The 27,004-nt window shown below is 42.8% G+C and overlaps 1 protein-coding gene across 1 annotated transcript; it reads left to right on the top strand.

Annotated features, from left to right (window-relative positions):
- Positions 1-380: 380 nt before the first annotated feature.
- LOC114704271 (28S ribosomal protein S9, mitochondrial-like) lies at positions 381-25,104 on the top strand. Its single transcript, XM_037210455.1, is given in 4 exon segments — positions 381-471; positions 23,886-24,031; positions 24,033-24,745; positions 24,747-25,104. Coding segments are annotated over 4 exon segments (1,308 nt in total).
- The last annotated feature ends 1,900 nt before the right edge of the window (positions 25,105-27,004 follow it).

Below are 27,004 nucleotides of genomic sequence, written 5' to 3'. Positions count from 1 at the left end.
GCACCCCGTAGTCACACTCACGTCAACGCAGCAAACATTTGCTCCTGATAAAGATTTACTGAAGGCACACCGTCCATGTCTGATAGCAAGTTTGTTTCTTTGTTTTCATTTTTTTGGGACTTGATAGCTATTCATGATAAGGCTGCCACACATTGCTGTTAATACATGATAATTGGATGGTTTCCCTCAAGTTCTTAGAGATTTTTCATGTGTGATAATTTAGGTTCCTAACTCTAGTCCTAAGATTAGAACAGATCATGTTGTGGGGATTCGATCCGTTCAGCCAGTGGTACTGGGGTGACTAGTCTTGTCTGGGTACAGGACTGGATAAGAACTGAGGAGGAGGGTCACACGCTCTTGCTCTCTGGGACCTGGGAGGAATGACTCCACGGTTCTGTGAGCTGCTACGGAGCTTTTCCCATCGTTCCCTGGTGGGCGAGGAGGCAGCGGCGCTTCATTCTGTATTCCTGAGTGGGTTAGTCCCATTTCATCCCTTTATAAATCATTGACCAGACTTCTGTGGGTTCTCACCTCACCTGGCACCCACGTGACCTGAGCCTGACTGGTCCCACAGCTAGTCTACACGGCCTGCCTGAATTGATGAGTATAGAGCACTGGTATATGGGTTTCTCATTCTCCAGTCCATTATTTGATGATTTAAATAAATGACAAGGGCAATGCTGTTAGAACTTACTTTCCCTCTCTAGAGTATTAATAGATAATTTTCCATTTTTCCATTTGTAGTCTTAGCAAATGAGAACAGGTTTCTTTCTTTTTTTTTTTTTTCAAGGTATAGCTAGTGGCAGCATTAAAGTTGAAAATGAGAAGTCTTGCTGCGTACACACTGCATAGGGACCTGTGGCTGAAGCAAGATGGAGAACTGTATCCCTTTGTAGCAGAGGCTTCTTTTTGCTGGCTTCCTGGTCCTCTTAATTAATCCTAGTAGTCCAATCCTGGTCCAGACACTGTAACAGGAATGTATAATCTTTATAAAATGATGTGGCTGTGCACATTTTCTAAGTCTAGCATTAAGTATGGTTCCCTTTTCTTATATGTCAGAAGGGGCTGGTACTAGCTGGAAAGGGTCTGAAAAACCCACCTTGTAAGGACAGGGGCACTATGCCTGTCCCCAACAGTCACAGGGGTGTACTTTCTGCAGCCAGGACATCTGAGATGCTCTTTTTGGGTTCCTGAGATTCCTGAGTCCGTTCCATAGACACTAAAGCAAAACTAGATAAATGAAGAAAGTGCATTGCAGTCCAGTTGGGAGTATAAAGTAAAACACAAATAAACAGAACATAATTCAAGATCTCCCTTGAGGTGCCCGCAAGTCTTGTACAGAGCAGACTGGTGTAAATAGAGCCCCATCTGTGCCTGGGGATATGATAGATTATACTTCTAAGTATTTTGTATATAGTTGGAGATATCACTGAGTGTTTATTTTTAAGCCACTTTATTATTTACACCAAATTTACCGACCATGGAACATATTAGATACCAAAGTGTTATTTTTAGTGAAGAAAGAGAAAGCTAAGCAGAAGTTTCTCTGCTTCAAAGATCCACGTTGCTCTTCGGGTCCTCACAAGTCACGCCCTGGGCCTCCTTTCTGAGACAGACAATTTGTTTCGTAGTTTAGTAGTTTCAGAAAACTGAAAATTAAATTTAAGTAAATTAGCAGCTCAGAATTGTGGAGAAGGCTAAAGATAAGCTTTGGAGCACAAAGCCCACCAAAATGTGACCGAATGGGAAGAGAAGCAGGAACCAAGTTATGTTGCCTCAGTCAGAGCCCAGTGTGACTAGAAAGCCCCGAGAATGGCAAAAGTCCTCTGGAGAGTCGCCTGGAGTCCTAGATGCAAAGGAGAAGGCAGAACGTGACTGCTTAGCTTCCAAGAGAACTCAGTACTGAGCACACAGCATGCTTTCCTCGTGGGTTTCCAGAGCATGGATATAGAGATTGCTCATTTTCTATCACTATAAGTCTGCCGTGAAAATTCTCCTGGACGGTGTAATGTCTTCTCTGGGCTACAAGCCCAAGAGTGAGATTGCACGATCTGAGGACATACCCTTTTGGATTAAATATTATCAGAATGTTATTCTCCAGAATGCCTCCATTGGTCTAATATAAAACCCACTTTATATTTATATATGCCACTATCATAAAGCATGAGCAGGTTACTTCTGCTTTTAAGAGAAGGCTAACACTTAAAATCACATTGTAGCTGAAGAGTTTCTCTCTGGCTTCCGCCAAGCTACAGCAGTCCCATAGCCCACTTATAAAATAAACACACAGGTGCTTATATTATTTAAACTGTTTGGCTTAATGGCTCAGGCTTCTTGTTATCTAGTTCCTATATCTCAAGTTAACCCATTTCTATTAATCTATAAGTTGCCACATGGCTCATGGCTTACCGGTACCTTACATCTTGCTTTTCATGGCGACAGCTGGCAGCGTCTCTCTGCCTCAGCCTTCCACTTCCCAGAATTCTCCTCTCTCCTTGGCCTGCCTATACTTCCTGCCTGGCTACTGGCCAATCAGCGTTTTATTTATCAATCAGTCATGCACAGCACTTCCCCTTTTCTTTTTTTCAAAAAGGAAGGTTTTAACTTTCACATAGTAAAATTACATATAACAAAACAATTATCAAGCAAGAATTAGAGTTACACTATCTAGATTATTTATAATATCTAGTCTATTTGTATTTGGCAAAATTAAAGAAGATATCCTATCTATCCTATATTTGTGAGTCTGAAGTCTCATATCTAACTTATCTCTTATCATAACTAAGGAAATTATAACTATCTAGTCTTCAACTACATCAAAGACCTAAGAAGGATATAATATTACTTGAGAAATGGGAGAAGGACACAAGCAACTTTCGGGAGTCTTGTAGGGTAGACAGAGACAGCTGGCTACCTGGACAGTCATCCAAAGTTCCTTTGTAAAGTTGGGGCATCTGTCTTAAGCCCACAGGCCTGGAGTCTCTCAGTCACTTTTCTCTGTGTCCTGTAGAATGTCTGGCAGTTTTCTCTGTGAAGCAGGAACCTGAAGGACCATTTTGCCAAGCAAAGTTCAGTGGTCACCTTCCTATGGGTCCTGCATGTCCAGTTGATCAAGCAGTCCAGGCAAGAACAGTTTCTTGTCCAAATGGCTATTTTCGCCAAGGTGAAGATAAATTCCATATAGAGTGTCTTTGATGCCCATCCTCCTCTCTGAAGTAAATCGGTGCTGCCAGGAGCAGACATGTCTCACTGTCCAGAATGTCTAAATTTTTAAAAGCATTTTATTTACCAATCAATCATCCACAGCATCACATAGTATATTTAAATTTTTTCTAACTATTGTGCCTAAAATAGTATAATTAAATAAGATAAACCAGTAGACTAACAGTGCACGACAAAAAATATTTTCTATTATAATGGGCCTGCAGAGAGAGCACTTGCTTCCAGGGGGTGGGGGCATGTACAATAGGTATTGGTTCAAGAGTAGAGTTTTACAAGATGAAATAATTCTGGAGACTGGTGACTAATAATGTGAACCTCATGATACTACTGAATGCTTAAGACAACTTTATGTCACATGGTACATTTTATCCACAATTAAACTTAAAAAAAAATCATGACTCAGAGACATTAGGTATTTCTGTGATATTTTAGGCCTGGCAATGAATTCAGCCTGAATTCCTTATCTTCCCCATGTTGATTCATTTCCTGAATTTTTATAGCACATTGCTATGGGTGAATTTCTCTTCTTTTTCCCATTGCTATAATATGGCAGGTGTTGGTTTAATGAGAAAAGAAGCAACTCTGTGATGTGTGATTGCAAAATCTACTGTGGTCATCTTGTAAAGAAGGCTGTTTTGTGGTCAGGTTTAGGATTTTTTTATTAATAGAAAGGTCCAAAGTCAAACAAATTGTTCAGGCAGGTAACCTGCAAAAACCACAGTAATTGGATTTACAGGACACAATGCAATTTCTCTGTTGAAATCTGCGTGGAGAGGAGCCAGCCTGATGCTGTTCCATGGTGCATTCTCTTTGTCAAATTGCTGGCTGGAGCCAACCTTTGCCATGCTGCCTCATAAACTTTAATAGTAACTGTCCCATTATTGGGTAACAGGCAGAGTGATGGAAGACAATGTGATTGTTTTAGCTTTAAATGTTCCCTCATTTTAGTCTGTCTTAGACACACAGAACAAGAGGAGCCTGGAAGTCATGAGCTTTCAACCCTTTCCAGGCTGGGTTGCATTTAAAGTCCATTCCAGACAGTGAGGGAAGGGGGAATCTCTCGCCCTCTCTGAGTAACTTTCCTTGGGTTTGACCGCTCTTCCGCCAGGACCTTACAGTGAGTCCAGGGTCATCTGCTGCCCCTCGGTCACCCTTTCTGCTTACATCATTAATAGAGATGAGGATGAGCCTCTCCCTTCTTTTCTGGGGCTTTAATGGATGTGAAAATGATTATTGTGTTTCTCAACATCTTTGCTGGGCAACTTTCTTTGAACTTACCTCATAAATTTTATCTTTCAAGTCTCCTAGTTATCTTTCTGATGTTTCTCTGGATCCCTCGAAAGTTTACATAGTGCTGTAAAAGTTAGTGATTGTGTTCTCTACGACACTCGAATCCATTTCTAAATTATTCATAGGTTAATAGGTGAATCACTCATTCTTACACAGTGTCCATCTTAAATACCATTAACTCGCTTGCTAAATCTTTGTGGTCTTGAAGAAAGGAAGGGAAACCATTCTTCTCACCACTTCCCGCTAAGCTCTCAGCTCTCAGCACAGAAAGCTGTTGACTCTGAAAGCTTTTCAATCTGTATGGAAAGTACAGCAGAACAGACGATCTATGAATGTGTGCTGAGGCCTGAGCAAGATGGAGAAAGTTAGGAGGCTTCACCATATCACAAAGACATTTGTAATTCACTCATTTGACTTTTCTTGAGACAGAATTTCAAACTCACTCTGTAGCCCAGACTGGCCTTGAACTCACAGAGATCCACCTGCCTTGGCCTACTAGGTGCTTGGACCAAAGATGTATGTCACCATACCTAGCCTTTATTTTATGTTATTTTTTTTCTTTATTGTTTCTTTTTTCTGAGACAGGGTTTCTCTGTGTAGCCTTGCGCCTTTCCTGGAACTCACTCTGTAGTCCAGGCTGGCCTTGAACTCACAGAGATCCGCCTGCCTCTGCCTCCCAAGTGCTGGGATTAAAGGTGTGTGCCACCACAGTCCGGCTATTTTATGTTATTTTTAAAGAGATAAATTATAAACACTTAACACCCACATCATTTTTAAGTACTAGGATTTCACAAATGAGTGGCCTTATCTTCATGGTTATTCTAATATTTACTTCCATGTGTTTATAATTTACCTTAAATGTAATCATATCATTATTATTATTGGTTATTTTTTTTTTTTTTTTTGGTTTTTCGAGACAGGGTTTCTCTGTGTAGCTTTGCGCCTTTCCTGGAACTCACTTGGTAGTCCAGGCTGGCCTCGAACTCACAGAGATCCGCCTGGCTCTGCCTCCCAAGTGCTGGGATTAAAGGTGTGCGCCACCACCGCCCGGCTTGGTCATATTTTTTATATTTATTCCTGTATATACTCTTACCTTCAATCAATCTCATTCTTCCCATCAAAAACTAATGTATTTATCCTACTGGACATCTTACACACAATTAAATTTGTATGTAATGGCTTATAACTCTTGTGAAAATTATTCTACAGCCTTTTATGCTTCTTGCTTTTCTCACTAAAGATATCTTTAAAGAAATTTATTTCAGGAAGATTTGTGGATTTGATTCATTTATTTTCATTGATATGGAAAGTAATGGAGTTAATACTATTTAATACTCTTAAATCAACCCAGGCTCCATGTGCGGGTATAGCATTCTCAGATCCTGTATCAAATTACATCTTCAGAATGAGGTCTCTGCTGTTGTCTGTCAGAATGGAAGGATGGAGGTCATGATATAACTTCATAAATTGAAAATCAATGAATTACACAAATGTCAATACAAAGAAGGAACTAAAAAGTTAAAACAGGAAGTAATCAATTGGTACATAAAACACAAAGGAATACTAAAAAATTAAGTCCAGAATCTGGTTCTATGGTGAAAATCAACAAAACAGACAAAATACTGACCAAATTCATGAACAAATAAATGAACAAGCTCAGCTCCATGGTTCAGGAACAGGAAGTTTGGGAGAAAGAAACCTCTCAAAATCCTAAAAGGATTTGTCTAACTTCCTGTAAACAAACTTGAAATGGATAATTCATAATTAAAACAACTAATTAGATATGGAAATCCTAAATAGACCACTTAACAAAGAAGTAATAGAAAAGTCAGAATTCTCCACTATGAGGTCCAGTAGAGGCCTAGAGTTATTAAGACATTTGTAGTGGGTAGCCATTCCAGCTTGGAACTGGAAGTTCCAACCCCCAATGAGACTCTGGCAACTGTCATGCCTACGAGGTGGGGCCAGGGGAGGCACGGGGAGACCCAAGAGCTGGATGGGCCTGCGCTCTCTCTGTGCCAGGACGCTGAATGGTGGAGGTTGACTGAGCAGAGCTCCAGAGAACACCGCTGGATTGCGATACACCTTCCCCAGACCCTGCGACCTACCTATTACTTAATTTGTGAGTTACACCATTAAATAAATATCCTTTTAACTACGTGGAGTGGCCAAAATAATTTCTCCAATAGTCATTAAAGATTTATTAATCCTGATTAGTATCCTAAAGGCAAGTTAAAAAAACTTCCTAAGTTCTCTATATTTATTTTAAAAAAATCAGGCAAAATTTGTGTCAAATAATAAAATTCCTGGGAAATCTCTATCTTAGTCTACTGTTAGCCCTGCTATAAAAACACCTCGGTATGTGTGTTTTATAGGAAACGGAATGTGTTCCTCTATGCTGAGGACAAGATGTCCAAGATGAAGGTGGCATCTGTCTGGTGTCTGGAGAGGGTCTTTTCTTTACAGAGAGTGCCTTCTTGCTTTGTCTCCACATGGCAGAAGGGCAAGCAGATGACTAGAAGCTTCTTTTGCCAGGGTACCAATCCCCTTCACGAAGGCTCTGCCCTTGGGATATAAACATCTCCCAAAGGCTTCATCCCTTAACAGTGCACCCTCCAGGTTAGGTTCCAATAGCTGAGGATTGTGCTGGTGTTTATGTGCTAAATGCAGCATTCATATGGCTGCCTACGAACATGTTCTAAGTGAAATACAAACAAAACAGTAGAATAGCTCACTAAAAAGCATATTATGAGCAAATGAGTATATTTTCCTACAAGAGAAAAGCTGAGCATTAGAAAATCCGCTAATATAAAGCATCATTTTGATGGAACAAAGAAGAAAAACAGTATAATCCTCTCCACAGATTTAAATATATATGTATTATATATGCATATATACACATTTATATATTTATATATAATATTGTGATACATATCACATATACTAATATATATATATATATATATATATATATATATATATATATATATATCACAAGATAGTTAACTAGTAAGTAAAGTAACATGAATTAATATTCCAAATCTGGTTCTACTGGCGAAAATCAACAAAATACATGAACCACTGGCTAATATTTTGAATAAATAAAATAAAACACACATGCGCAGGCACACACACACACACACACATGCACACTCACATGTGTCTTGTTAGAAGTGAGACAGTGTGCTTAAGGTAGTAGGTAATGAATTTAGATAAGACAAATTAGAGGTGTAGGAATTTAATAAGGAAGAAAAGCTTCCTGTAGATAGCTTGATTATGACCTTGACAGCCCCAATGTTTACAGAAAAACTAAGCACTTCTGAGGGCTCTTTTAGCTCCTGGACTTCCCTAGAAACAACCAAACCGAAAAAGTATTTCTGTAAATAAATGCATGTTGTATGTTCAGTAGCATCCAGTTTCCTAGTAAAAGCATGGATTCTAGAGTAGTTCTCAGGAGATACTGGTGAGAAAAGTATTTGTTAGTTCTTGTGTGTGTCTAAGTCAGATCAATTAGATATAAAACACTTAAATTCCTTCCTTCCTCCCTCCCTTCCTTCTTCCTTCCTTCCTTTCCTTCTTTGTTCTTGCCACTTAGCTATGTTATCCAATTGTCATCTTGCACAAAACATTATACAACATTGTTGTTATAAAGTACAATGTCAGGCAGATTGTTTCCCTCTTATAAGCCTTGTAAGCTCTATTTGCCTGGATCCCATACCTTGTCTTTTTCTTTTAAAATTCTGGTAGTTTTACTAGATAATGTTGTGCTATTTAATTTGTTTAACTTCTTTTTTCAAGTCAACAAAAATACCATTAAAATATAGAACTTATGTGTGCATGCCTCTGTGTGTGTGTGTGTGTGTGTGTGTGTGTGTGTGTGTATAATTAGACATCTTTCAGTGTGTCTAGAAACTTTCAAATGTAGGCCTTTGGTCTACTTGTGGCATGTTCTCTATAGTTTTCGACTCTCAATTCTGGCTTCACTTAACAAACATTTGAAACAATCCATGATCCATCCAGGTCCACACAAGACTCTTTTAATCATGGAGTCTAGGCACAAGGTTCTGGTTTTGGTATTTTTTTTAAAAAGCTCCCTGGTCTTTTACTGGGGTGTCAAGGTTGATATAGTTGCACCAGGGAGTTAGTTTTTCAGAAAGATTGATTTTCAGTTCACCATGTCCCTCAGCCTCTCAAGATGCATTTGGGACCCTATTGGCATTGTGAGCAGTTACTTCCATTGCTAGACAAGTCGGCAGGTGGCTAGTGCAAACCACAGGAAGGGCCCTGTGCTAGCAATGAAAACTCTGAAAGAAGCAAGAGTGTCCCAACTAGCTCACAACACTCTACCATGTCACGGATACCTTGCCTTGCCTTCTCTTCCAGTGGCATGGGATTTTTATGGAGCTTTGGAAGGGTAACCCACTTTTCTCTAAGATTCCCCATCTGTGTGTTCACATGGTATCTTCTTCACATACATCAAAGGAATCGCGCCCATCAGTATGGCCCTGGAAACGGCCAGCCTAGGGATTTTGTAATTACCTGCTTCTCTTACAAGGAGAACAACTATTGGAAACACCAGATCCATGACAGGTTGATATTTCTTTGCCTTCAGCCACTTCTTCAGTCCCTCTCTTCATCCTTGGAAAAGCTTGGAGTCTATTCTGTTAGCACACTATGTATTTCTGTTGCATTACGAGAGACCGCTCATGGTAGCAAAAGCAAAGCTTGTTGGTCTCGGAATACTCCACCCTGCATGATCTGACTTTATTTCTCATGGTGTTTATAGCTGTGTCCCCCTGGAGCACCATCACCACAGACAACACTGCAGAAGATCGTGTGGAAGCAACAAGGGCCTAATGACCAAATGCTTGGGATGCTATTTCATTTTCAGGTAACATAGTTCTTAACAACAACTTGTAGCTAAAACTTGTATCTATATAGATCATTGAAGAAAAGTTGTAAAATTTACATTAAAACAAGAAAACAAGACTATTATTAATAAGGGGAAAATACCATTCTTCTTCCTATGTGAACACCTCCGAGTCTGTTTATGTGCATCCTTACACACAGTCCTCCATTAGCAAGTGTTCTCTATCGGGCCTCAGCCTGCCTACAGTCAGATCCATTCCTTCCTTAGCTCTATCTGCAAAGGTGGGAATGGAGTGACTATTGCAGACAGTTCTTCCTGTGGCTCTCCAACTCCCATTGACCCATTGCTTGCTTTTCAACAAGATCTGAGGAAAGGGAGACTAGGGAAACAGCTGAGTTGGTAAAGTGCTTGCCACACAAGTTGTAGGAACTCAGATCTGGAGCACATGTCAAAGCTAAAAGGCCAGGCATGGAGCATATACTTATAAGCCCAGTGCTGGGGATGTAGAAACAGAGAGAACCCTGGGGTTCAGTGCTCCTCTAGCCCAGGTTAATTGGAGAGCTCCAGACTGCAGGGAAATATACTGTCTCAAAAACCCAAGGAGGTTAGCTGGGCTGTGGTGGTGTAAGCCTTTAATGCCAGCACTCAGGAGGCAGAGGCAGGCAGGTCTCTGAGATAGACGCCAGATTGGTCTACAGAATCAGTTCCAGGACAGCCAGGGCTACATAGAAAAATCCTGTCTCAAAACAAAAACAAACAAACAAACAAGCAAACAAACAAACAAACAAACACCAAGCAAACAAACAAGGAGGCATTTGGGAGTCAGAGGCAGACAAATTCTGTTAGTTTGAGGCTAGCCTGGTGTACACAGACAGTTCCAGGCCAATGAGCGCTAAACAGCGAATCCTATCTCAAATAAACAACATGCCGGATGGATGGCTCACGAGGAATGATACCCCACTGACCTCTAGCTTCCTCACGCATGCACATACACTTGCATTTTCACCCTCTTCACATGCACACCCCTCATACACACACCAGCACAGACACACATATCCCCGCACAAAAAGATCTGACCAGAGGAAGGCGTTGATGAGAAGCAGAAGGGCTGGAGGAAGACAGAAGCTCACACATTTCTAAGCCCTGTCTTGCTTGTCAGGACTCTAGCCGGTCCAGCCAGCTCCTCCTGCTTGTGTGTGGTAGGTCCTCAGCAGCAGCAGCAGACTAATCCCTCTGTCATTAACTTTTCTATCTCTTCAGCCTAGGGTAGCTTCTTGCTTATGTATATGTGTATATGTATATGTATATACACACACACATACACACACACATATATATATACACACATATATAGTATAGATAAATACATTTTTTTATTTTTATGTATGTATAGTATCTCTAGATATATATTTATATATTTACTTATCTTTAAGCTCATAGTCTGACTTGACATAAAAATGTTAATTTATAACATGCTTTTCTCCATGCAATATTTCATGAGTGTCTTATCATGTTAAATGTGCTTATAAGAAAGCCATGATTTCTTTAGTCCATCTCTTGTTGGCCATTTACTTTGTTCCCAGACATTTTGGATGCTGTGGGACCAGTACGCATATACTTAACTATTTGCAAATATTTTCAGTCATTCCCATCTAGCTATGAACTTTCAGGAGAAACACATGGTTGAGAATGAAGTTGCAGAGACAGTAAGTTCTCTCAGAAAGGCTAAATGAAAAAGAAGCCATCGTGGTATCTTCAATGGTCATTTCGGGATCTCTCTGCCTGCGAGAGTAGCAGTAAAGACTCATGAAGAGAAAACCACTTCTGGCCAAAATCTTAGACTCTCTAGATGGAGACCTAACATTTCAGATGTGCACAGTCAATCATCTGGCCAAGGGGCCACCCCTAGGAAGGTGGGCTCCTCTTTTAGCCATGCTAAAGAGATAGGCATAACAATTATTTCCTGTGTTAGGTTCAGCAAGGCTGCTCTTGACAAACAACCCCCCGGTTACTCGTCATTGCTGTGGAATAATCCTTCTGCACACTGTGAAGACATGTTGCTCTCATTGTTAATAAAAAGCTGACTGGCGGGACATTTGGGGCAGAGAGATTGCTGGGGCAAAGAAGGGTGGAGTTGGGGAGATGCCATGAGACAGAGTGGACAGGATGCAAAGTATGTACTTGAGGTAAAGGAGCCTCAGGGCAGATTACTAGAAGTGGGTTAATTTAAGTTATAAGAGCTAGCTAGCAACAAGCTTAAGCTATTGGCTGAGCATTTATAATTAAAGTCTCTGTGTGGGTATTTGGAAAGTGGCTGGTGGGACAGAAAAATCCACCTATACATCATAGCAATAAGTTACTGTTATTAGAGACTTCAGAAAGTCAGTGTATGTTGGCTGAATTAAAAAAAAAATAAGAATCAAGATCTGTGATAAAGAGAGGGAGATTATGAGAAACAATTTTTCTTTCAAAGATGGCCAGCATGCCGAGAACCAGTATTTTTTAAGCCTCCCCATCCTGTGACAGTTTTGTATATGTGCCCGTTTGGCCCACCCCTGGGTGACAGGTGTTCCTAAGACTCCCTACTCCTTCACACAGATTATGAATTAATCAACCGAATCAGATTGTGAGGTTAGCTCCCACCAATGGGGTAAGACACTGTCACCACCTATTAGGAAAAATACTACATGATCTTCCTGCTTGGGTATGCCCGCTGAGCTGGGTTGAGTCACAACACAGTTTTCTGCAAAAGTAAATTGCTTTGCCAAGTTTCTCATGCTTTGTTTAGAGTGTGTCTTTGTGTACAAGAATATCCTTTTCCAAGACACCCTGCCCCGTATTGTGCTTGGGTATCCATCCTTGCCTTACCCACTCGGTGTACTCAGGCTGAAGTTCCCCTTGAGGCATATTGTCACAATTTGAGTCATATGACAATTTCGGAGCCAGTCCCTGGCACGGGGAATGAACTTAACCCGTAAACTAGTTTACAAAAATTTCTGAAATTTCACCACTCTGATCCTGGAAGCTGCTATGAGCTAGCTCCGGCAAAATCCTGTAAAATATGTGTAGTATTAACTGGGTGCTCAAGATGCGTTAAAAGCTGGGGTGAACTAGCCAGACACCATGCTTGCTTTGCGGTGACCTTCCGTCCAATCAGTCAGCCATCCCGAAGACTGTGGGGAGTTGGCTTGAAGGGGAAGTTGCTCAGTCAATGTTTGGGAAGCCAGTCTGGTGACTCCGTTTCACAGAACACTTGCCTATGCATTAAATAATCCTCTAAACAGTCCCTTGCCTTTTGACTTTTTTGAACATATTACTTCGGCTATCATGATTTTATTTAAGTCTGAGGCCCAGTGATTCTCTCACTAACAGAATTGTGATAACTATAGTTTTCTCAGCCAAGTGAGAAGTGACTGGATGTGTTTGCGATCTACTTACGATTAGTATTGAGTGATTGTGGAACTGGATTGGTTTCAGAATGATCCGGTAGTCACTGTTTTCACACCTTAAAATGAGTTCAGGATGGCAAATAAAAATAAGTCAGGGTGGCAAAGAAAGAGGTCACCATTCCCACTGAAGTGTCTCAACAAGGCCAACTTTACTCTTGATCAAGAGGGTGTGCTTAGGAGAGAGAACGCAGGGGGGCAGGACATGCACTTGAGTTTTAGTCTAACTTAGGAGCAGGCTGTGTGTTTCCCCCATTGGCTGGGGTCTGACCTCATCGTCTTATCCAGTTGGCCAGTCTGAGAAGAGCTGTTGCCCAGGAAATGAGGGAGGAAGGGGGAAGGAGGTCACTGTTCCAAGGAGAAAAAAGTCACTGGTCCAGGGCATCACTTTCCTAGACTAGAACAGTGGGCTTTGTGTAAACAAAGGTTTTCCTGGATGGAGAGAATTAAAACATTTGCTTAAAAGATCGACAAGGTGGGGAAATAAAATGACTTTAATCCTTTGTCCTGAACACAAATTGTATAGCAGTTGACAGAAAAGACTCATATTTGGTATTTTTTTTTTTTTTTACAAGGAGAACCTTTCCAGGGGCATAGTGTGGAATATGTCAAGAATGGACACCTGTACAGGCAAACCGCTGAAGCATTTCCTGGGTAAATAGATGTGTGTGAACCTACAGGTCACTTCCTGTACTTGGCATGCGGAGTTTAGGATTCCTGGCCGAAACGCGAGCATTGTAAGCAAGGCTAGCCCTACGCCTCGGTGCATCTCTCAGTTTGGAAGTTAGAAAGTTTCCACAGGCGTAGCTTCTGGTCCTCTTCTCCTCCCCCCCACACCCCCACAGCTCAGGCCAAGGATATGGAGGAGTATTTGACTTTGGAGTGAAATGGACTTTCCATGGCATCCACGAGATCCTCCAATCTCCACTTAGGTCTGCAAAATCAAAACCTCAGAGCCTGTGACCAAAGGGTCTATAATCCCCTGAGCCATCAGGCTGGAAGGGACATTCCATTTGCTGATAGGAAACTAAGATTTAAGAATTTTAGTGAATTAATTGAGGTCACCAGCTCCGTGACTAGCAAACTGAGGCCAGTGACCACATGCCCTGACCCATCCTACTCTAGTGTGCGGGCAACTCCCTCCCTGCCTTGCCCTTCCCATGTGAATCGGCAGTGCTGGTTAATTCTGGTGCTTCGGAGAAGGTTGGGAAAACCCTCCTCCAGCTGGGTCCCTGATTCTCTGGCTCCAACCCTTCCAACCCTAATCAGGCACTTCTGAAGAGCATTCTCTCCAACTAAGTTCTTCAACTCTAATCGCCACATAGTTCACTAATTTATCTCTATAATTTAATACCTTTCTAAGTAAAACATCATTATTAATATCCCTTCACTGCTTTCTGAATAAATGATTACGAACTAACTCCTCAGCTACCCGTGAGCCAGGCCGCGGCAGGTGTGATGCAGCAGGAGCTCCAGGACTGACTTATGACAGAAGATAAGAGGTAGCTTGCTGCTGCGGGAGAGAGCATTAAGCCTGGTGATTAACCATTTCCGAATTTCTCACCTGCATTAGAATCAGGTTGTGGGGAGGAGGGTCGCTTTGTTAGAACACAGATTCCTTCCTGTAGCTGTGAGATGTAGTGCCTGTAGACTTTTCCCAGGCATCTTTGATCAAATAGGAAGTGGCTGACCTTCTACGTGACCTTGAACAAAGTCTTCTGTGATGTTCTTGATGGCTGTTTTGTCAGAAAACACATTTAGGGTTGATTGTCATTTAGGATTGGTGGTCTTTTCACAGAAACAGATATGAAGAGGCCCAAACGATAGTCATGCCTTCAATTTTACTGTGTTACAACACACACACACACACACACACACACACACACACACACACACACGCACACACACACACACACACACACACACACACACACACACACCCCACTACCATCACCACCCAAAACCATCATGCACGTGTGCTTTTCCACCATAAGCTCTCTCATTAACATAAATTCTTTTCTTGCCATGTGATTCTGCCCCTCATGGTAAGAGTACTGGCCCTTCACAGCCTGTTGAACACGGAGCGGGGCACAGCTGGATCCACACCTGCTCTGGATGAAAGCAGGCCCTGTGTCTGCATACTAGCTGACAGAACAGCATGGAGATGTCCCAGGACAAGCTGCAGATGTTGCCTGATGGGGGCAGGGGAGAGTGCTCTCAGTGTGTTACCAGGGATGCGGCTCCTCTGAGCAGGTGGCGTGCTTCAGTTCAGTTGGCCAGGTGCAGATTTTTACAACGGTGTCTGCTGCCAAGGGTGCGTTCTGCTGGTGACACAGGAGATAAACAGCAGCAAACCCTCACCCTGCTGGGGCTTACTGATTAATGCCCGCTTTTTCCCTCCTTCCTTAGGGGAAACTTAAAAATAGTTCCATGGCCAAAAGTTTAGTGGTTGCTGTTTAAAATTAGAAAGTAGAAAACCTCCCACAAATCAGCGTCGCGGCAGCCAGGGAGCAAACATTGGCTGACATAGAGATACAACGCGATTTTCACGTTGCAGCTTTTCCAAATAGATAAAATGGCCCCTTTAATGACTTTTGCTGTAGAACTCTCGTCATTCTCCTTAATTTTCACGTTTCCCTCTCGGCTTGCTTAGGACTCTGTGACCCTTCTTTTTACCCCCCTCACTAAACTCCTGGATAGACATTTTAATAAAACACCTCAACTCAAGAAAATGACAAAATTCCTTCCTTGCCTGCCAATGGAAATCTATTGCTTCAAGGAAAGAATGTGGTAGGGGCGAGCCGGCGGGGACTTGGACTCCTAGGCTGCACTTAAGTTACTGCAAGCTTGCACTAAAGCTTTTCCAGGCACAGCCTGTGGAAAAGCCTTAGTTGTGTTTTCTGGCTGACGAGCTTCTCAGAGTGTAGTCTCTATGCCCCAAGCCCACACACGGAACCGGTGGTTTCTTATTCAGAATGCCAGCGTAAGGGTCTGGGGGACTTCACAGTGGCCCTCGAAGACACTGTTTGCCTTTGTTTCTGCAGCTGTGGGTACCATTCACTCATAATAAAGAACACAGAGGCAGCTCACCGGAGAACTGGAGTCACTGCATCTTGCTCCAGGAAACACTTTTGCGGAGTTTTAGCGGCAGTTTTCAGTTGCTTTACAGAGACTATCCATCGAGTTTCGAAAGTCTTAAGGAGTGGTTTGAAGACCTCATCTTCTTATTGATGCACTCCAGAAGGGAACCCAGACTTGGGGAGCAAAGGGAGTCTCTGTTGAATATAAAATACTGAGTTTGCGTGTTCCAGAATGGTGAAGTCTACTTGTGAAATGACGGTTTCATGGGAGAAAGATGCTGCCCGGCTTCCCATGTCTGTCTGAAGGGAATTCACTTTCCCCACGGTCATAACTTCCAGGTTGAGTGTTGGATGTTATAAGGACATAAAGACCTAACCGAAGGAGCCGGAAGGATGAAACGGCACGAGCTGGAGGTTTTAGTATCTAAGCAACACTCGCACAGGGCTCTTTTAATAAGAACTGTGAAGTCTGTGGGGAGCCATAACGGGGAGGTGGGGTGTCTGACTGGAGACAGCCGGGTGTGGACAAACAGGTGACAGCTCCTTCGATGGCACTAAGAAGGCGTGGTGACTCAAATGGCCTTCCTGGCAGCCACAGCTCCATCTTCCCCACATCCTGAATGGCCAGGGAACAGCTCTCAAAAGACATTTAGTCGAAGCACAAAAGCCTAAGAAGAAGGGAGAGGGAATGCTTGTAGTTTTGCTCTCTCTAACCTACTTCCCTCGAGTGGAATGGAAAGTTCCGTTCTGATTCTATCAAGAGTGATGGAATGCTTTGATTCCGGGCTCCTCTTCAGAATTCCTGTTGCCCTATCTATCATTTCTGGGACCGGACCGGCGCTATAATTAGTTACGACATGCTAATGCTCCTCAATCACATGGTGGAAATTAATGCCTGATATGTGTGCCAATGGAAATCAAGTGGATGAAAGAGATGTGAACGTTTCAGAGGGAAATTTTGTTTTTCACAACATGTCAATTTTCTGAACTAAAGAAATAAAATACATATATATAGCACGAGTATTCTTGACCACAGTTGTCACTGATGAGCCCCTGATAAGAACTTAAGAATTGTCTGTGGAGTAAGTGGGGTAACTAGAAATTACCACACATTCTAATTGTGGTTGTGATGCAAACAGAATTTAAATATGAAACTCTGTTTCTTAGGTGAAACATGCATCCCCCCACCCCCACCCCACCCCACCCCGCCCTCGGGCAAAAAAAAAAAATATGTCACCTAGGAAATGTCTTGCTTTTGTAGTGAACTCTGAGAGATCAAACAACTCTCTTCTTTTTACTATAAAAGGGGCTTTGTCAACTGACTCTCTAGAATTTGGGAAATCATTACTTTCAAAGCAACATATTCCATTTAGTAAGATTGACAGCACTAGAATATTGTGAAGAAACTAATCCGGTGTGAGGTTAGATTCCTAGGTTTTCCCCAGCAGCTCTCTGCAGGGCACACTGGGTACGTGTATGGCAGGGTGCTGGTTGTGGAATCTGCAGAAGTGTGTGGATTCACTTCAAAGGTGAAGAAAACAAGCTGTTTTTCTAGGTAGTAGCAACCCTGGAGCAGGACACAACTTTCTAACTCTTGAGCTGCATGTTGAGATTATTATGTAGATAACTTCAAAACCAGTAGATCTTAGGAGATGGTTTTCAGTATCGTGTTGGTGCAGTCCATTTAGAAATTTCTGGAAATTTCACATTATCCTCTTCTAGTTGGACTAGTTGGAGTAGATTAAGTCACAAGAGGCAAAGCTGTAGGGTAGCTCTCCAAAGCCACCTGACTTTAGGTGGCTTCTTAGCATTTATACACCAGCACTTATGGCCATCCAACCCATCCACACGGGAGCTCTTTCTTGTCACCAGGCTTCCTGTGTGCTATTCCCTTTCATTAGAGTATTCCATGACCCTGGTAGTTTACTGCAATGTGAAGGACTCTTTAGATCTTTAAAAAAAAAATGTCTTTTCAAACTTCCTAAATGATCTTGTATTGTATCTGTATTTCATATTTGGAACATTAGTGTCTAAGTCTCTTTTTGACTATATGCTCCACAATGGGTAAAGTTGATGCTTGTTTTGACTTCCCATTGTATCCCTGACATTATATTTAAAGTCAGGCCCCTACACAAAGGAGGAAGAAGTGATTAACCTTTCCTGTAAGCCAATGGAGCATAATTCCACTAGCGTAATAGCTAACCCTGACGGAAGCCAGTGTGACAGCTACAGAAGGTGTCCCAGTCATTGGAACTATACGTCTAAAGGAAGAAAAACAAGTATAAGATGTGTTCGGAAGTCAGGCTCAATGTGGAAGAGGAACTGAGTGGAAGTGGACTTACAAGGCAGAGCAGGACCAGATTGTTTCAAGTGTGGGGTTTGTTAAGAAGTTTGAACATTTTCTAGGCAGTGAGGAGCCTGAGAAGACTATCAGGCGGTAGAGTAACAATCCCATCTGTGTTTCAGATATAACTTTGGCAGTAAGGTGGCAAGCAGCAGAACTAAAAATAGGAATGTGAGTAATGTGTTCATCGCGTTTCCCCTATTTGCACAGTAACCCCCCCCCCTTTTTTTTGTCTTGACACACACCCTTTTTGTGCGAGAAAATCCGTAGGCCAAAAGCAGCAGCTCCTTCTCCTGTCTGAATGTCTGAATAGGAGTTTTACTATAATGAAAAAGGGGAAAGTATCTACTACATTATGCCATATGCCAATAAGTGTCACATTCATTATTGTGAAATACTTTCACAGAAGCAATTGACTTTATACACGGAATTGTAAATTTCAGAAATTCTTAGAAAAAGCTTTATAAAACAGTACAGCTAAGTAGTATAGGAAATTCAGGTTACAAACCATCAACGAAGTCACAGGTCAGCCGGACAAGTCAACTAATTCGGGGAAAATGACCATTAAGTTCTTAAAAATAACAAGTGTGGACACCTATAATTTAACTTGATAAGATTAGACACCTTGCAAAATGACATCATCTAGAAGTGAGGGACATGGTGATATGTATTAAGACCCAACTATGTGTCAGATGTTATTGCAACACGAGTAGCCTGTATGATGCTCATAGCTTTATGGGCTAGCGTCATCCACTCTATTTTACACATGAAAGTGGGCGTGTAAGGAGAATAGCTTCCCTAGTGCTTCAAAAGGAATAGTGATAGACATGGAGTCAAGCCAGGCAGTCCAGCTCCAAGCACTCCTTGTGTTATTCGTTTTAGTGAAAGAGAAAATATCAATGAAATCAAGTTTCTATTCGACTGCCACAAAAAATCGCATAGGATTTTGCTTAGTAGAGAATTTATTAAAACCGGATTTTGATGGTGATGACTTTAGAAACTGGCTCAGTGTTGTTATATGACCTGGGTGGTCAAGAAGCCAAGGAAATACAGGTCCTTACAATTCCTAACTCAACCTGCCTGTAGAGGCTGCAGGTAGCACTGAGCTTCGTTCTATTCCAGGTGTTGTCTCAGAGTTGATGATGTCACCACTGAAAATGTACTTTTGTGGGAAAGGTGCTCAGGTTTTCCTCTTCTGGTACTTCACTCCTAGAACGTGTGCCATTCAGTAAAAGCAGGGCCAAGTCTGTGCTTCCTGGCGCCTCACTTTCAGCTACTTCTCTGCAGTAACAGATATGGGATCCATCTGAGCTGGGTTTTATATAATGTTCTTGCCTGATGCTGGCTCTCAAAGTCTATTCTTGTAAAGATCCTGCCAGCTCTTGATGGGTTTGACATGGTAATGTTCAGTTATTCTAATAAAATAAGAGAAATATGAATGCTAAGAAGCATGAACTGTTCTGATAAAGCCCATAAAAGTTCAATAGCGAGAAGATTTGAAACAGTTACATATTAATAATAGTAATTTGGACAGTATCATCAAATGAGATGCTCTCTTTACCATGACAGCCTAATTTGGTGCCTGACTTCATTGACTGAGGTGAGTGTCACCTGAAGAAATCAACTGAGTCTATATGGGTGCACCGTATTCTTAAGTTATTGACTTTAAAGACCTCAGACATTTTGTGGTTCATGCCTGTCCCCTGCTCTTCCTCAGTTCCCATCTCCAGATGACAGGGACGTGATGGCTGCGGCCATTCTGGGGTTCGTGAACTCCAGTCGCTCTGACATGAATGAATAACGTGGGCCTTTCTCTTTCTTTTCTCTCCTCTTTTCCGAGCCACCCGTAATCCACGCTATCTATTATTTTCCTGCTTTTAGCAGAGATGAGGGTTTGGGAAATCATGTCTCTACTGTGAGGAAAACCACAACTCACTTGCCCCGAGTCTCATCAGGCAGTTCAGAATGGAGGGCTCTACTCTGCCCTCTGCTGGCGCACTTCCTCTCAACCAAGACTATTTAATTCTTAGCACCAAACTCCTTGTTCACTTTTGTGCTTGGGGCCGTAAGTGATAGGAAATAGAGTTAAGTTAGATCCACTTGTAGTTATATGTTTTTTTCCTTTGGGTGCTTTTGTCTCTGTCCCTTACATGTTAGCCTCTTTTTTTGTCCTGGCTGAAGTGTTGGCCGACTGACGCACCTTAAGTTGTCACTTCAAAACACCGTCTTATCCAGGACAGGAGAAGGTGCCTTCTGTTTTAGACATCAAGTAAAGTCCTGCAGATGCCACTGATGCAGAGGACAACCGTGGTCAGGAGAAGGATACCACACCCAGAAACCTTTGGACTTGTGCCCAGAGGTGGGGGCAGGCCAGCTCCCCGAGACTGACTTCGACTTAATGAACAGTGGGTACAAAGGATGTGGAACAGGCCTAAGCTTCAAGGTTATCTCAGAACAAAACCCCATAGAGAAGAAAAATAGTCATTGACCGTCAACATATTAAGTATTTTTTATAGGCACTCTGCCCTGTTTGAGGATTCGGTCTTGTCTGACCCTTCAGCCAATCATAATGCATAGTATCATGATTGGCAAGCCTGAGTATTTGCTCACTTCTGGCCAGAAATTAGAAAATACTCTATAATTGGTATTTCTTTCTAGGCCACATGAATTGGGGAAGAACAGGTTTCCCCCAAGAAAAGGGAGATTAGTGGGTACAAATAGTACATTTTTCTGCTCTTCAACAGTGATTTGACCTTCCCCAGCAACACTGGAAATGATATATGTGATTCATTTCTAAATGTACCTAACAGTTTGTATTATTTAGATATTACCTTACCAAGTACAAATAATGAATCATTTTATGATATATGCTTCTTAAGACATGTAAAAATTTCAGCCCTTACGGCAATGTTCTCCCACATTGCTCTCTTCCACAGCATATAAACAAAGCATTCCTTAAGTGATGGAGACACTGGGTTACCATGTCTTCCTTTAAAGTCCCTTGTTGCTCGGAAGAAATATGAGCACCATGCAATCTCCCATTAATCACACTCCAAGATCCTAGCTGAGTGCTTTGGGGTAAAGCCTAGAGACTTTTTAAAAACTGTCTCAGGTAATCATCACAATATTAGCTACTATTGAACACTATTGAGAAAAAACACTCTTTTCTCCTCAACAACACATTCATAGTCCAGAACACAGGCAGGAACACTGCTCCACTCAGCCAGGGACATTAACATGCCATTTGATGACACTTGGACTGCTGTGGGATGTTCTGTATGTCCTGTGGGAGCCCATTCTTGGGTTCCTCGTGGCTTTACCCAGCAGGTCCGCATAGAGGATGATTAGGACCACAGGCCTGAGTGCAGGTGTCTGAGATGGTCTGCACTTGGCTGTGCTGGGGGATGGTCTATATGGCAAATGTGTTGCTCTGATTGGTCAATAAATAAAACCTGATTGGCCGTGGTTAGGCAGGAAGTATAGGCGGGACTAACAGAGAGGAGAAAAGAAAGAACAGGAAGGCAGAAGGAGTCACTGCCAGCCACCGCCATGACAAGCCGCATGTGAAGACACCGGCAAGCCACGAGCCACGTGGCAAGGTATAGATTTATGGGAATGGATTAATTTGAGCTATAAGAACAGTTAGCAAGAAGCCTGCCACGGCCATACAGTTTGTAAGCAATATAAGTCTCTGTGTTCACTTGGTTGGGTCTGAGCGGCTGTGGGACTGGCGGGTGACAAAGGTTTGTCCTGACTGTGGGCAAGGCAGGAAAACTCTAGCTACATTGGACCATTGATAGAAGATACTTAGAACTAATTTGACAGTAGCCAGAGTTTTCTAGCATTCACACAGGGCTACTCTGGCTTTTAGTGGCATTAGAACTAGAGGACCCTGGAGAGGGTCTCCATGTTTCTGGCCAGGTTTACTCATCTATGTCCCCTTCCTAGACCTTTGTCCAGGAAGAAATGTGCGACTGTCATGAAGCTGTTGTTTCACTTTGTTGAAAAACGAGGGTCACTTGCTTTCCACATTTCTAAAGAAGAGTCCTCTTCCCTCTAGGTCCCCCAAGGCACACTCGGGTGATGGGGTGTCACGATGGAGCCATACTTTCTGTCCCACCAAGAGAAGTAAAGAGGTCACAGCAGGTCCTGCTTCATGTTCTGGTGTCGCCCAGGGAGTTGTGTTTCCATGAAAGCAGCTGGCACACCAGGGTAACCCCACTCTCACCACTACAGCGTATCAGGCAGTTCTTAGGCTCAGCACTCTCCCAATGGCTGGAAGAACTCCACCTTCCTGGACACAGCAGCACAGGAGGAGGGGGGCAGTGAGAGGTCAACACTATCCAATGGGAATACAACAGGAGCCACAGTCATTTGTTCTAACAACCACGTTAAACAAGTTAGCAAATATCACTTGACATTGAATGTGGCAGAGTTTAAGGGACAGTGTCGTGTTTGACTCCCTCCTTCATTGAGAATTGTGGGTTTTTTTTTCTTCTTCATTTTATTGAAATAAAGGGGAAAAAGACAGGAAGTTCTGGTCTGAGGAAGTCAAGGCACTGTCAGGTGCCATCCAAGCCCCTGGAGCAGAGGAGGCAGAGAGCGGAGCTGACTAAGCCTTGCTCCTACCCTTTGGTGAGGGCAGAGTTGACTGAACCTTGATCCTCCCTTTGGTAGATTGTTTCACTGATTAGATGAAAGTGCTAAGAGTTAACACTATGAAACTCTGTCCTACAAATACATCTGAAATGTGAGAGACCAACATTGGCAAAGGTGTGTGTCTGTAATAGCAGGAAGTGGTCAACTAAAAGACACTCATCGTCAACTCAACTGCCATTGACGACTGTGGTTTAAGATTTCAAATCTACACATTCAAGAAGACCCAGTATCTTTCCACAGTTGAGCAAAACAAACACAGCACACACACACACACACACACACACACACACCACCACCACCACCACCACCACCACCACTGCCAACACCATCACAAACAATAAGCAAACAAACAAATCCCCCCCCCCTTCATTCTCTTAGTAAAGTAAGTCTATTGTGCTTGTTTGGTGGTAAATCAAATGTCTAGGCTTGTACTGAACAGTTTACCCAACTGAAAATATGGTGAGAGTTAACAGCAACATAAGCTAAACTGAAGTATTGAGTTTGGTGTTGATCCAAACCCTAGAGCTTGTACATGCTTAGGTTAGAGGTCACGGATATATTCTTAATGGTCACTGAAAATGAACAGAGCTAATGAACTTCCGCCTTTATTGAAGAAATGATGGTGACAGTATTACATTCTTCCCCCCCAAATCACACAAAATCTCCAGAATGATTTGTCTGTTCAGGGACAATGTTGAAATGAATTATGCTTAAGCATTCTTGCTGACGTATGAGTGAACAGAATGAAATCCAGTGCTGAGATTTTACATGGTCAACTATCTTGTTTCTGTTTTAGTTGTGGTATAGTATAGCAAGGCATAGTTTGGAAAGTTTGGAGGAATAACAGATCTGTAGCAAATACCAACGAAGTCAATGATACACCATCATTTTGAATTTCTCAGGTTCAGTGATTGAAGCTTTAGCCAAGGCTATGGAAGTGCCCATATAATCATAAACAACACCATTCCTGAAAGCTGGGGAGCAACTACTGGGTTTAAAACATGTTCAGCCAACAGCCAACCTGGCGGCTCCCTGTGTGTCCTGTGGTCAAGCTCTTTCCCCTCTGATCTCTCACGCTGCTAGGGTTAGTCTATGCCAGAGGCCTGGATACCTGACAACCTCCGACAGTTGACTGGCAGGCGGGTCCCAGGTCCCAGCTATTAAAGCTAATACATACCACAGTTGTAACAACAAAGAAAAATGTCCAAGCCTCAAGACAGGCATCGTGCACAGAGGATTTTATTAAAAAGCAGGTTGAAGGCTTCAACATAGGGAAGAGGCCCATAGCCAACACGATGGGAGAAGATCCAGAAACTTTTACCGAAGAGGATGTTGACGGAGTTATTGCTTACCTTTTTCCAAGTGGTTTGTTTGAGAAGCAAGCCAGGCCAATGATGAAGCATCCTGAACAGATTTTTCCAAAACAAAAAGCAATCCAGCAGGGAGAAGATGGCCATCCATTTCATTTTCTCTTCTCTACTGGCAAACAGTCATACTATTCATTAATGCATGAAGTATATGGAAAGAGCCTCCAGCTAGAAACACACAGAGGTCCACGTTCAGAAAAAACTGAGTCCAGAGACCTGACTGGCAGCAGATGGCTGACTAAGGAGGAACTAGAAGGAATGTTAGTGGAAAAACTGTCAGATCAAGATTATGTGCAGTTCATCCAGATGCTGGAAAAGTTATTGACATTGCCATATGGGCCTGCAGAAGAAGAATTTGTGCAGAGGTTCCGCAGAAGTGTAACTATTCAATCAAAAAAGCAGGTGATTGAACTGGTGCAGTATGACGAGAAAGGCATGGCCTTCAGCACCAGCCGAGGCAGAAGAAAGCACCACAGCACCGGCGGGTGTTTACGAGCACGGAAATGGGAAGATCCACGTGAAGGGAGTTGATTATCTGCTTTACTTTCCCGTCACACAGGACAGAGCACAGTTGATGTTCCCTTTCCACTTCCTGGACCGGGTGGAAAAGCACCGTGTAACCTGCACAGTCACCGGTGGTGGGCGATCGGTGCAGGCAGGAGTCATACGCTTGGCAATGGCCAAAGCTTTATGCAGCTTCATCACCAAGGACGAGGTGGAGTGCATGAGACAAGCTGGACTGCTTATTCCTGACCCACGGGTCAGAGAGTGGAAGAAGCCAGGTCAGGAGGGTGCCCGAAGAAAGTTCACCTGGAAGAAGCGCTAAGGTTTTCATAGGCTAGCGAGGAGCACCTGCGCTATATACCTGGCTCAGGGTAGACGCGGTCCAGGGTGGGGTGGAGGGTAAATAAGGCTTGCCTCTTCCTGAATAAGCTGGTAAAGGACAGGGGGACAGGAAAGTACCTGCTTTACTTCACAATTTTACCTAAGGTTGGCCAGGCTCAGCCTCTTTGTTTGGCTCCCACATACTATTCAAGCACAAAGAAATGCTGAACAGAGCCAGGGGACAGGTTTTGTAGAGAGCAGTGGCGGCATACTCATTAATATGCATGACCAGCGCTGTGATGAATATGCTGTACTCAGGGTCGTCCAGGTTGGCCTAGAACAAGAGGAACCAGGGCACAGTTCATTACTCTGAAGACTGGTAATTAAAAGAAGATGACACATTCATCTTGCCTCTCTGCTATAGACTGTAATTTTCAGAAGACTCAAATGGCGTTGGCAGATAAGGGAGCGCTACCAAATGCAGAAGGAATTATAGAATGGGGGAAGAGGATGCTGCTGTCCAGGTGCCAGGGAAATATTCAGTGCAGGTGATGCCCACCGGCAGATGCTGAAACTGCTGGGTAAAACGCTGCTGGGGAACTGAACTCCAATAAACGTTTTCACTAGAGGGGAGAAAGGGCCAGGAGGAGTGCCTCCTCCTCCTGACAGGATGCACAGGATGCTCACAGTGCTGCCTATGAAGCATTTTGTAAAATTACCAAGTGAGTCTACTGCAGGGTACGTCGCCAAGCCAGATAAATTAGCATTTTGACACAAAGTGAGGTGTACATGGATGCGGGACTCTGCCAATGAAGAAAATAGTCATTTCTGAGAAAGCTAAAATTAGCATTTTAATAATTTAATTTCCAAAAGGTGCTACAAAATACAACCTTTTACCAAGGACACCCAATTTTGCTACGTGTGTGTGTGTGTGTGTGTGTGTGTGTGTATTTAACAGGCTCTGTGGTTAGAAGGTTGTAAACCTTTTGCATGTCTGATGTTAAGTATTTTGGGAATACACAATAGCTCTTCTTTACATATATAAGATTCTCTATGATTTGCATCCATTTTGCTGACTTTATGGTCCATTATTTTGCTGGAGACGCTTTGAATGATTTATTAAGAACTGTGTTGGGACTTCACTGACCTCACCATTTTTTGTTGTCCATTCACAACCATCTACAGCTCATTAGACCAGACCAGAATAATAACATTTGCAAATAGGCATCTTAAAAATACACAATTTTTAGTAGCCTTGCCATGCTTCTATTTTAAGAACCATAGTTGAGGTTGGCAGGCAAGCAATGGCCTGTTCTGAAACTCGTTTGGGTCTTCCTGCTCAGCTGTGGGTGGAAGAGAGAGAGGGGGATTTCATAGCCATATTGAGAAGTAAGGAACCTGCCTTGGGGGTGATGAAAAATCACGGAAGGACCTTAAACACAGGGGGGATAGAGTCAAGTGGCGGGATGCCCTTTGATTTTCTCTGTTATGCTTTCCCTGTAACAAGGTTGGCACTATGATCCTTTGGTTCTTCTTGCCTCAGGTGTTCATGGGAATGGAAGCTGCTAATGAGCGCAGACATTTCTAGGCTTTGGAGAAGCTAAGGTTGTGGATAGAAGAAAAGACGCCTGCCTTCAAGGGGAGGAAAGAGCCTGAGGGGTTGCTGAGGAAGGGAGTAACTTTCCCAAGCCTGAGAAGGTCTTTGGTCAAGGGTTTCAGGGAGTAGCAGGTGCACACCTTGTTCAGACTCTGCTGGTGGTTGATGTTATTGATTGCACTTGTGGAGAGGGAGTGGCGGACACTCCAGGTGAGGCTGACTGGACGGAAGGCTCCCAGATGCTCTCACGTTCTGGAATTGGGGACTTCCGTCTCTGATGAACAGAAGAGCTTGGCACCCGCTG

Source organism: Peromyscus leucopus, chromosome 13, assembly GCF_004664715.2.
Source record: "Peromyscus leucopus breed LL Stock chromosome 13, UCI_PerLeu_2.1, whole genome shotgun sequence".
Taxonomy (NCBI): Eukaryota; Metazoa; Chordata; class Mammalia; order Rodentia; family Cricetidae; genus Peromyscus; species Peromyscus leucopus.
Note: the sequence above shows the minus strand (reverse complement) of the source record. Positions and strands in the feature narration are given on the sequence as shown.